Source organism: Nyctereutes procyonoides, unplaced genomic scaffold, assembly GCF_905146905.1.
Source record: "Nyctereutes procyonoides isolate TBG_1078 unplaced genomic scaffold, NYPRO_anot_genome, whole genome shotgun sequence".
Classification (NCBI taxonomy): Eukaryota; Metazoa; Chordata; class Mammalia; order Carnivora; family Canidae; genus Nyctereutes; species Nyctereutes procyonoides.
The window spans coordinates 25,425,291-25,438,238 of record NW_026575136.1 but is presented as its reverse complement, the minus strand read 5'-3'; the positions used below and the strand labels follow the sequence as shown (position 1 = coordinate 25,438,238).

General features: G+C 38.9%; 1 protein-coding gene across 6 annotated transcripts in view; it reads left to right on the top strand.

The window, feature by feature from the left end:
* The window catches only part of LOC129495546 (GPI ethanolamine phosphate transferase 1), a 109,863-nt gene extending 104,886 nt beyond the window's left edge, over window positions 1-4,977 (top strand). For all 6 annotated transcript variants that reach the window (XM_055303164.1, XM_055303166.1, XM_055303168.1 and 3 more), the window contains one exon: window positions 2,958-4,977. In XM_055303164.1, coding sequence (XP_055159139.1) covers window positions 2,958-3,081 — 124 coding nt within the window. In that variant the 3' untranslated portion in view covers window positions 3,082-4,977. The remainder of the gene's footprint in view (window positions 1-2,957) is intronic.
* The last annotated feature ends 7,971 nt before the right edge of the window (window positions 4,978-12,948 follow it).

Here is a 12,948-nt window from a genome sequence, read left to right as displayed (position 1 = left end):
TGATTTGCTGCTGCTCCTATCAATAAGTTAGAATTCTATAATCTTTTCTTTGTATCCTGTGCAGTAGAGATCCCTCAGTGAGCCATGTGGTATAGGTCTGAGGGGCAGGAGTGGTTCATGCACCTTCGTCCGCGTCTAATTTATTGCCAGGAAAAGGCTTGGATAATGGCTAGAAAATATGCTTCAAGATTCAAAGCTAAAGCACCATATAATAGGGTTCACATATCAAAACTTCACCATTGTACTTTTTTCTGCATTCTCTTTGTGAGAATGTTGCTTTTAAGTTTTGGGTTTCTAATTATTCCTGTATGAATGTATATAAGAAACGCTGACATGTTTCTTGTCATGTTGCAGATGTTATTAAACCTATTGACAGAGTTTCCTTAATGGAATCCATAGTTATTTGCATTTTGCTCCTGTAGTGGTTTCCCTTTGTGACAAATTTTATTTCTAAACTCATTTTTATTAGTAATATAGTTAATAACGTTAGCCGTAACATGCTTATTATACACAGGAGTAGAACGTTGTCCTTCTGTCCTTACTACTTGATTGCTTTATGAATACAGAAATGGTGAGAATGTGTCCCAGAATTCCAGAGAGGAGTGGGAGCTCACCAAACCCCATGAATATAGTCTGCAAGTATCTATAATGGTCATAATGTCATCATGGTGATTGCAGTGGGTTTTCAAAATGGGTTTGAGAGATTCCTAAGCTATTAGTTTCAGGTTAACAAATAAGTAATAGTTTCTTAAAAATGAAGATTATATATATTATTAGGTTATGAGACTATTTCTGTTTATGGGTATAGTCCAATATGTTTAGAAATATATCTTCAGAGCAGATTTTACCAGAACTAAATTGAGACTCTTAAAGGAATATACTCCAGTCTGTATAATCAACTGAGCCTGCAGCTATCAGCTCAGTGGTTTTCTGGAGAACCTTATGTCATCAGATGTTCTTATAACAGCCATGTGAAAAATATCCTGTCCAGGTCATAAAACTGAGTTGGGCTGACAGAGCTACAATTTAGTATTTTCTCCTTTTGATCTTTTATACTGTATCTTCATTCATAGCAGGTTGTAAACTTTACAGAGTACTGCCTTTTATATTGCATCCTGAAAGAAGTGCATTTTTTAAACTAGTGCAGTTCTTAAACTGCATTTCCTTTGAGGTAATCTTCATAACTATAAAATTTATGTTCTAAGTGTATTTGGTATGAGGTGAATAGAGTCAGCATCATCAGTTTGATTGGTTTGATTTGATAGTAGTGTTCATTTGGACTCTGTTCCCATATGCATTATTGTCATACCTTATTAAAATACAAATGACAACTAAAGTATCATTTCTCTCTGAATATAATGATAACTTCTCATTATGTTCAATACTATTTTAATGTCCTCCTAAATGTAATTAATAAGTACCATAAAATATCTTTACTCTTACAGTGAATACTAAGCTTTATTAAAATCAATGATTCTCAAACTTTTTCTTCTCCAGTGCATCCAACAGATATGGCCTGTTTCTACTGCCCATTACCCTGATTTAAAAGTGTAGTCAACCTTTTATCACCCCTTGTACAGGCAGGCCTTCTTTGTGCCTCTATATGCCTCTCCACACAGAGACCCTGTCCCTCTACCATCACATGTACACCTTGAGAATTCCTAATTTAAGTGATGTCAAAATAGTTAAGGGAGAGAGTGGGAACAGCTAAACTCATTTCAAGTTGAAATTAGATGCTCTTTTAACTCTGCTATGCTGAGATGATACCAAGACTTGATTGATGGAAGAGATCACAAGCTGAATGCCCTATGGCTCCACTGCTTAAAGATGATGAGCTTCACAAGTATTTCCTGCCAATAATGTTAGCTTAAATGAGCCCAAAGTTTGTGATTTCAGGCCACTGTAAGGAGATAAGTGATCTGTGAAATACCTTTTATAGACTTCCACTAAATTTGAAGATAGCCACCTACCTACTGATTTTATGAAACTTATCTTTTTTAAAAAAAAGGTTTTATTTATTTGAGAGCAAGTAAGAGAAAGAGTGTGCGCAGACAGGCACAAGGAGGGAGAAGCAGACTCCCCGTTGAGTAGGAAGCCTGACTCGGGCTTGATCCCGGGACTCTGGGATCATGACCCAAGCTGAAGACAGACTCTCAACCAACTGAGCCACTCAGGTGCCCTTCATGAAGCTTATCTTGTTAAGAAATCAAGTTATATTTAATATTTATTATTTATATTAAAGTAGTTTAAAATGTTAAGGGTGTTTTAAATAATTTGGAGTATTAAAAGTGATAAAAGCTCTAAAAGAGCAAAATCTGGGAGACAGTAGCTTTGACTTGGAGATTAATGAAGAAATGTATCCTTTTTCCTTTGTTTAGATTTCTTGACTATAAAACTTCTACTTCCTTGAATTTAAATTTGGGTAACGTGTGTATCTGTGGTTGGTAGTTTTGTTAAAGTACTTCTAACTGTGTCAACTTCTAACTGTACTTCCTGTGTCAAAGCACAGGATAGCGTGCTCTAAAACATCAGAATACTTAACCTGGGGACAATACTTTTATTGATGACAAAGACACAGGCACTGCCAATACCAGACATTTTTATAACATTACAGTTGTTGGAGATTTCTCAAAATATTATTTATGTTCATCACTACTTCTATAACAAATTTGTTTTTTTAACATTTGATATGTATTTCAAAATCTTTGATGGGATGCCTGGCTGGCTTAGTCGGAAGAGCATGGGACTCCTGGTCTCAGGATAGTGCATTCAAGCCCCCTGTTGGGTGTAGAGATTACTAAAATAATAAATAAATAAACTTTTAAGAAAATCATTGATAGCTTTTGTAATTCTATATATTTTATGGTATATTTAGAAACATTATTTAGAGGGATTTTATGTTCTTTCCCATATGTGTTCTCTCTGCTTGTAACATGTTTCCTTTTCTCCTTCTGTAGCATTAGCCACTATGTGATTGTCATGTCCATGACCATCGTTCTAATGTTGCTCAATGGCCTGGCACACCTACTCACGACAAAGAAACTTGAACTCTATGGCAAACCCAAAAGCCACCTCATATGATGCTGCTGAAGCCATCATTCAACATCTGGATCCTGTTTCTCATTTGCCTTTTAAACTAAACTCTTATCAAGGATTCAGTAAGAAAATGGATATTGATATACAGCCATATTCTGCTCCTAAAAAAGAAAATTGTATGTGGAATTCTGAATTTACAGGTTGTCTGGAATAAAGGAGCCTCCATTTTCTTTAGGTTTTGTACATGTGAAATAGTGGTTGTATCTGTCGAAAAGCTTAGTAAACTTTCTCCACTTGCATTTTCTTCCTTTAGCTGGCAGCTCTTCTCACTGATGTTTCAGAGCACCTGTTAACTGTGCAATTCCCCACACATGCAAAGGAGGATGTGCTCCCTTGGGGGCGGACCGATCACATCCAAAATCCGTGATGGAGAAACTTGAAGGAAATCACCAGGTGGCACCATAAATATTTATCAACTCTCAGCACTGGTTTTACAAGTAGTTCTAACTACTAAATGCTAACACTAGGAAAATGGTCAGGATCTGTTACTTCCTGAAGCTTTAGTGGAAACAGTGCTGGCCAGTGTTTGCCATTCTCCTTCAGAGTGCACCCATACCATCGTCTTAGTGCTGTCTCCAGGGTGTCCATCATATACCAGCAGATGCATGTTGTCCCTTCACTCCTTTTTTTTTTTTAATTTTTTTTTTCCATTTCTGGATTCCCATTGGAATTTCTAGAGACAGAAAGGTAGAAAATGCTTGGTATTTGTGTTTCATTCAAGGGAAGAATTTTTAAAGGATAATTTTTTAATTGTAGACTCAGTATCTGTTACCCCCATACCTTTTATCACATGTTTTGACAGAATTCTTTAAGTCACTGGTTAAACTTGCAACATCACAAAAATCAGTGTTAACATTTCCTGTCTTCTAGTTGTAAGATCCTATCCCAGAGGCCTAGAGTCTTCTCATTTAATTTAAATTTCTGTTTGTAAACTAATTCTAATGGACAAAATATTTTGAGAGTAATTTTTATTTGGGTTTTTCATAAAGTAACCTTTATTTTTTTTTAAAGTAACCTTTATGTATTACTGTAGAGTTGGCCTTTTGCCTGTGGTATGCCAGTAGATTTTGGCTGATGCTAAGCTTTGCTGCTCTAAGTCTCATTCTTAAAAAATAATTGCTTTTGAATTCAATTATAACATTACTAACATTAATAACAAAAAAGTCCTCTGCAAATTACCGTGTTTTTCAAATTGACAGGTGAGTGAACAAACACAATTTAGAAGATTCAAAAATCAGTTTGGCAAAATGTGCTTTTGTAATTTCTGTTCATAATGAAGTGTGGTTATAATTTGTGTGTGATAGTACTTCATGGTATACCAATGACAGCACCATACTCCAAGAGAAGAGATCAATGTCAGTATAATACCACGTGTCAGTCTGTAATACAAAATCTCAGTCAACAACTAAGAAGCTGCCATAGCAGGTGATGACACTGGCAGATATAAAACCTATGAACTTTCACATTGTCTTAGAGGATTTGTAATCCGTTTTTTCATGAGTCAGAGAAAACTTACTTTATAAACACCATTTTAACTCCTTTTATGTCCAGTTTTACTTTCTATCTTTTCCCAAATTTTCACACAGAGGAATTAATGAATATTTTATTACAGCATTGTAAAAGGTGCTCAGTGCTTTATCTTTATTTTGTTCTTTGAAGCACATCTTTTCCTAATACTGTTTTGAATCAGTGTGCCTACAAAACAAGAATATGTACCTGCAGCCACAGGCTGGGATTGCTGCACTGTTTACTGGACCCCTCAGGCTTCCTTGAGAACATTTTGCTAGACAGGCCTTTTCTGTTCTGCAGCTTGTCAAATATCTTAAAAGTGTTTTAAAATATTTTTATATTAATAGAAAAAATAAATATGATTTAAATGTATTTCTGTTTAAAGCATTTATTTTTTCATTCTAACTATTAATACTAGATCTCCGAATCAAAGGTTATTTGCTGATTAACGTTTGCTTAAATTAGTAATTGCTATAAGAATTAACAGGTGCCAATGCACACTACATCTGAAACTAAGTATGTACTCTGTGTTGGCTAATTGAATTTAAATTTTAAAAAAATGTTTTTAAAGAATTAAAGAGTGCATATCGTATTGAGAAAATACTGAACAAAAAAGCCATAGACCATGAATAAATCTTGGTGGATAGTCTTAAAGACTTCAGAAACTAATTGCAGTCTATACATCCATGATTGGCCAATGTTTTAGTTTTCTGTATTATTATATGTAGAACACAGAATGCTTTTTATTTTTTTATTTTTTATTTTTTTACGGAAATGTTATAAATGGTAAAATATTTTCATAGTAATTCCACAAAATGACCTAACAGTGATAGAGCTGGACTACATACCTAGATACCTATTCATCACTCATGATATTGTTTCTCATAAAAAACTCATTTCAGGGATCCCTGGGTGGCGCAGCGGTTTAGCGCCTGCCTTTGGCCCAGGGTGCGGTCCTGGAGACCCGGGATCGAATCCCACGTCGGGCTCCCGGTGCGTGGAGCATGCTTCTCCCTCTGCCTGTGTCTCTGTCTCTGTCTCTCTCTCTCTCTCTCTCTCTCTGTGACTATCATAAATAAATAAGAATTTAAAAAAAATAAAATGGTCAATTATCATTAAAAAAAAAACTCATTGCAAATTTCACCCAACTCCGATATTAGGAGCATATATGTCCTCCCATCTCCAAGCCCTACTTTTATACACAAATTAGGGACTCCTTTGCTCCTCCACCTTTGGTACATACCTCTGCCATCAAAAATATGATTTCTGATGCAGCAGGCCCATGGGGAAGGAGAGGGGTTCTGCTGGGGACTCTCTCCAGAGACAGGCAGTAGCTCTGCAGGGTTCCAGCTCTCCTGGGGAGAACCTGGTGAGTTCCTCTATATACCCTAGATGTTGTCTTGTCAAAGAGTCTGAAGAGAGTGAACTAAAACAACTCAGACATTTGCAGTGGACCCCCTTTCTGGCAGTTCCAAGGACTCCTTTAAGAGGCCAGAGAGGACTTGTAATATCTCACCTCCTCAGAGATATTCTTTATCTCTTTATGTTTTGCTCATCTTCTGTAAATGATTTGAAGTGGGATTGTTATGGTATGTGTTTTCAGTACTGTAGTAATATCTTGTAGCATTTTTGCATCAACATGGTATGTAAAAAAGGTATATGAGATATACCATTCTACACTTAATACTCATTCTATGGGCAGCCCGGGTGGCTCAGCGGTTTAGTGCCGCCTTCACCCCAGGGCCTGATCCTGGAGACCCAGGATTGAGTCCCATGTCAGGCTCCCTGCATGGAGCCTGCTTCTCCCTCTGCCTGTGTCTCTGCCTCTCTCTCTCTCTCTCTCTCTCTCTCTCTCCCTCTCTCTGTCATGAATAAATAAATAAAATATCTTTAAAAAACTCATTCTATAACAAGGGCATTTGAGAAGTAATGTGTCACTTATTAACTTCCTTAGAGACATAAACATCACAATTTTTCAACTCATCACCCTTAGAATTTCAGTATTTATTTGCCACATAGCATTTCTCAAAGTATGTTCCTTAGAAAGTAAGTTCCTTAGGATACAAATAGATCTCATAATAAAAAAGGTTCCCGGGCAGCGTGGGTGGCTCAGGGTTTAGCACTGCCTTTAGCCCAGGGTGTGATCCTGGAGACCCAGGATCAAGTCCCACATCCGGCTCCTTGCATGGAGCCTGCTTCTCCCTCTGCCTGTGTCTCTGCCTCTTTCTCTCTGTGTGTCTCTCATGAATAAATAAAATCTTTTTAAAAAATAAATAAATAAAAAGGGTTCTCTGCCCAAATATATTTAAGAAGCACTTAGTCCAATAAAGTTAAATAGGTGTATTTATTTTAGTACTTAGGGAATTTAACTTGGTCTGTGCATTGTGAAGGGAGAAAGATAGCAGCATGCCAGCAATTTCCATTTGCTTGGCTGCAGACCATCCTTCAAGTATCCTTTCCAGCTGGTAAACATGCTTTAGAAATGTTGCCATAGGGGCGCCTGGGTGGCTCAGTCAGTTAGGCGTGTACCTGTGGCTCAGGTCATGGTTCCAGGGTCCCAGGATCAAGCCCTGCATCAGGCACCCTGCTCAGCACAGTCAGCTTTTCCCTGTCCCTCTGACCCTTCCCCCCCTGCTCCTGCTCCTGTTCCTGCTCTTGCTCACTTTCTTGCTTGCATTCTCTCTTCTCTCTCAAATAAATAAATTAAAAATCTTAAAAAAAAGAAAAGGTAAAAAATGCTGCCATATACTTTCACACTTAAAACCTCAATTTGTCACACTGGTGACAGTGTGCTTTTAAAAAGGGTGTTATATGCTTAATTGAATCTGTTTTCCTGAGAAAATTGTAACCCTTAATGTGGGAAAACTTTAAAATTTTATTTGCCTCTATAAATTGTGCCTATGATCAATTAGTCTTTCATGTGGGACCCTTCAGTACAGCTTCCAGTTTGTCACATATCATCAGATAGCCCTGATAGAATTTGGACTAAGTCTTTATACCTTGTATCTTACAGCCTTTACCAGAAAAATACATTTACAGCAAACATTGGCTTGTTTTCTTGTGACTTGCTACTATAGAAGGTGATTACTAATGTTTTTATGCCTGCCTTGGTTTTTCTGTTTTACTTACCTCTCTCCTGTGCTGTTTTCTCCCTTCTCATGTCAGTCCTCTCTCTTAGCCATGTTAGAACCCAGTGTGTATACAAATAATGGATTTTCTTCATGAATTAGTTCCCATCAGTTCTTGTGTACCGTGTAGACACGTTGTGAGTATATAGTGCTCAGTTGTGCCAGTGTCTGCTTGGCATTCTCTCCTCTGGAGTAACTGTGCCTCCACTGCTGTGTGTCTCTGGCAGGAGCCAAGTGGGTTTTTATGACTCTTCCCTCACCACAGTTGACTAGTTTAGAGGTGCTGGCCCAATCGGAGTTCTTTGCAAGGTTTTCAAACTAGAAAGGAGAGAAAATTTCTAAGATTCAGAACTGAGGAGCTGTTGATAGCTAGATTGGATTGAGATACTCTAGATACCTTCTAATAGATAACCTTCCATCACCTGCTTACTTATCCAGTAAAAGATTATTTTTACTATTATTTCTAAAGACATAGTAGATAATGACAAATCCAAAGCTTCACTTAAAATGTTTATTTTTGTATATTCTTTTTTACCTTATGCTTTCTAAATTGGTAATCAGTTGGGGGATCCCTGGGTGGCGCAGCGGTTTGGCGCCTGCCTTTGGCCCAGGGCGCGATCTGGAGACTCCGGATCGAATCCCACATCAGGCTCCCGGTGCATGGAGCCTGCTTCTCCCTCTGCCTGTGTCTCTGCCTCTCTCTCTCTCTCTCTCTCTCTCTCTCTCTCTCTCTCTCTCTCTGTGTGACTATCATAAAATAAATAAAAATTAAAAAAAAAATTTAAAAAAAAAAGATAAATAAATAAATTGGTAATCAGTTGGGACAGAATGATTCAGTGATGTTCTTTGCAGGTCTCTTTGGCTTTGTCCTCTGCTTCCCAGCTTTTCTTGGTTCCAACAATTTTGTAACCCTTCCCGTTCATTTCCAAAAAAAATTTTGTCTGCATCTCTGTTACTTGCAACCAAGAACTTTAATTGGTATGCTTGCTTTAAATGTGTTTGCAAATGTATCTCTTCAATGCTTAGTGCAATTTCTAATTATGACTCTTAAAAATTGTGATAAAACTTACAAGGTCTTTACCATGTGCCAGACACTATTTAAATGCTTTACAAATACTAAACTATTTAATCCTCATAACAACCCTGTGAAGTAGATATCATTATACCATTTTACAGATGGGAAAACTGAAACACAGGGTGATTTATAAATAATTTGCTCAAGATCCCACAACTAGTGTGAGACTGGCTGGCTGGCAGGCTTGCTTTGCTTTTACATTTTAAACAGTTTCTGCCAAAACATCATGTCCTGGAACCTGCATAAAACTGTTTGTATATTTTTGCTTCTGAAGTCACACTGTATCTAAGCAGGTGATATGAAAACTAGACCCTTCCGTCGTATGTGTGTAATCAAGTGTAAACAGTATAATTAGGAAAACATACTGTTGAAGTTGCCTACATGTGTGCAATTGGCACAGGGCACACTTGCACCAGATTCTTAACATTTGAAGCATATGCCAGCTGTCTTCCAAATGGTATATAAAGCAAAAGGACCAAGTTTCCTCACTTTTTTTTAAATTAGCATTAAAAGAAGGAAGGAAATATTTGCTATTTTCAAGCACTTGAAGTTTTATAAAGACCTGAAAGTCCAGAGCATGCTTAGTGTAGTGGGTCGAATTATGGACCCCTAAAAGAGATGTCCACTTCCTAACCCCTTGGACCTGTCAATGTGATCTTCCTTAGGAAAAGGGTCATTGTAGATATAATTAAGGATTTTGAGATGAAATCATCATGGCTCATCCAGGGAGGCCGTAAATCCAAAAGCAAAGTGTCCTTGTAAAGGAAAAGATGACAAGAGGAAACGCCACATGAAGATAGTGGTGTGGCCACCAGGCAGGGAAGCCACCAGAAGCCGGGAGAGGCAAGGAAGGAACTTTATTTACTTCACGGGGTGGGTGGGGACGGGATGGCCCTGCCAGCAGCTTCATTTACAACTTCTGGCCTCCAGAACTATGAGAGAATTAATTTTCATTGTCTTGGGCCACCCAGTTGGTGATAATTTATTATGGCAGCCCTAAGAAACTAATACATTTGGGGAGGTTAGCTTTACAGAATCAGACTGAATCACAGCATTTGCATGGCTAACTCATAAAATTACTGGATCACAAGTTGGAGAACCATAGTTCGCCCTAAAATGTGGATATAAAGATATCAGCACATAAACCTAGAGGTAGAATTAATTACTCTTTAATGACAAGATCGCTGATGATTTTTTTTCTGGAACCTTTTAGCTGGGTATTTCTGGAACTTGTAAAGAGATCCTTAGGCTTTCCTTTTCCCTTCAATATTTTTGGTATTTATGCATCTGGATTCAGTTGAAATCAGAAAGTTGAAGCTTGTTGTGAAACCGGTCGTTGTTTAAACCATCGCCCTTGGGCTTATTTTGAGAAGAGCTTTACCCTCCTTAATACTGTGGCATCCATGACCTAATCCAGAATGCGGGAGAGAATTTTCCCACAGGAGCCCTGCGCACAAATCCTCTCAGTCTTGATCCAGATTTGGCGTAAATTAGATGTGCCACCACAGGCCCTGTGATGAGGCCTGGCACCATCACAAGAACATTCCCTGAACCTTTGAGTGAAGCCTTCAAATGAGGTGTCCTTTGTTAAAGCCACAAGTTTTGTGTAATGTTAACTGATGTTCTGATTTATAAAATCTTATCTCATGCCAGTCTGATGGTTGGAGCTGCTGTTCTTATGCTTCAAGGGCCTCAGAGCTTGACCAAATTCAACTGGGGTCTAAGATGGGAGAATAATGAAATGATGGCCTATTAGCCACCCCTTGGGTCTCTGCATTTGAGAGCTTGTATGTCCGAAGGTTTGCTGATTTCCCTATATTACCTGGTGGACCTGCTCCTCCTAGAGGTGGCTGATACCAGGACAGAGCTGGTGTGGCCTGGATCTGCCGTCTTAAGTTTGGCCTAATGCACTGAAGTTTTGATGTGAACTGAAGATGCATGTGATCCCTGTTGCTGTGGGAGATGCAGTACCTCCAGCAGAGAACTAACTGTCTGCTCGCTGTCCGCATTCTTAGTGACCCACCTCCCAGCTTTTACTGTTGCTTTTCTGAGTGACAATTGGAGGTTCTGGCCTTGCTCCTGAATATATTCTGGGGTGTAGCAGTCACCACTGTTAAATAACTATATTCCCCTATTCATAAAATTCAACTTTTTCAGGTTGAGCCAGTTCAACTGGCTGCCAACAGAGTAAAAGTGTTCTCCTTCAAAAAAGTAAAGTCTTTTTTTCCTTTCATGCATTCATCCCCCCAACTGTTCTTCATCCACCCCAGCACCCCTGTATCTCCCTGCAAAAGGCTTTCCTTAAGGACTTGTGTGTCAGCTCTGAGATTGGGTTGAAGGAACCTGAAATGGTTAAAATCCAACACTGGCTTTACAATCCCATTCTCCCCAGGCTTTACTGGTGTTGGACAGAAAAGCTAGCAGAAGTATGATTTAAAAAAGAGGCGGGGGGGGGGGGTGGAATCCCTGGGTGGCGCAGCGGCTTGGCGCCTGCCTTTGGCCCAGGGCGGGATCCTGGAGACCCAGGATCAAGTCCCACGTCGGGCTCCCGATGCATGGAGCCTGCTTCTCCCTCTGCCTGTGTCTCTGCCTCTCTGTCTCTGTGACTATCATAAATTAAAATAAAAATAAAAAAAAAATAAAAATAAAAAAGAGGCGGGGGGAGGGGGATCAAAAGTGTTCTCTGGATCAGTTTACCCAAGAAGGCAGAAAAAATGAAAAGTGGTATAAAGCCATCTGAAATGTGGAACAGATTCGTTTCCTCCAACACTTCTTACTGCCACCTGTATCCCATCAAAATTGTTACTGCTTGGGAGAGCTCCATGGGAGGAAGATAAAGCTGCAGAAGGCTCATAGTAGTGACTCTCACCAAAGTCACCAGAAGCCTCCATATTGCCTCATCACTCATTTGCCTGAGCCTATGCTGTGCTTGCATTTCCATCGTCTTTGCTTGTGGCAACTATATTATAGCCTTACAATGTGCTGCATTTCACATAGATGATGATGCCCATCGGGGATCCAAAGGACAAGTACATGGAATGGCTTTTGGGGAATCAGGGTGATGTTGCCATCTATGAAGACTTTTTTTTTTCCTTTTTCCTTCTGATGGCAACTTCCTTACTTGGGAGGCACACCCCAAATCTTGGCTTTGTTAGATCCATATTCTAAGGAGCTAAGAAAACAGCATGGGCAGTTGCTATACAAGAAGCAGTAACAGTCTTACTTGGAAAACTCCAGCGACTTTGGTCTACATGAAAATGTGGATCATTTTCAAAATGGCACGTCGTTCAGAATTGTCATCCTTTATTGGACAATGCTTTTCAGTTTGAATGATTAAAATCACAGTATGGACAAGGAGTAGAAACTTGTTCTAAAAATTTAATCAGGAAATTCCTGAAACTTTGTCAAGAAGACTGTCTAGTGAGATCTAAATAATAGCACCTCCTTCAGCTAAAATATTGTAAAAACCTTTTAGTTTCCTCTGTTTCTTTTTAGAATATATGGTCTAAATGGCCTAAGCCTGTCAAGATGGTTTGATTCATTGTTTCAGAATTCCTGACACCTCAGAAGGATAAAAGGCTCTGGAGAATAAAGTCAGTGGAATCCTTCTGCTGTGTTGTGGCTCTTGTAGGTTTCTGCTGTTACTTTTGGCAAAGAGAGACTCCCGCAGGGGGGCCAGGTATATAAAGGCCCAAAACTCCTTGCAACTGTCAGGCATTCTTATCCTCATCATCTCTGTTATTAGAGGCAAGAGGAAAGAGTTGGAAGTGAATTTGCCAGGATCTCTCTGTGGATCATAGAATCCAATACTAGCAACAACCTGGCCACAGGAGAGCACAGTTTAAATGAGGATATTGAAATTTAATATGTGCTGTTGCGGGGAGAAAAGGTATTTTAAATAAAAAGTATTTATCATCTTAGTGTCTTTTTATAAGCTTGTCCCTTAGGGGAAAAATCCTTCTCAGACCACCCTGATTTGCACATTTGCAGTCATCCTGGTTTCACATTGGTCTGTGATGACTAAAGTGTCACCTCCTTACTTCTCTGGCAGCTCCTGATATATCTGTCAAGTCCCCAAATTCATCCTGGAGTTTCTTTTGACAGAAGTGGCAATGGCAGACCCAGAACTGAAGGCTGTGG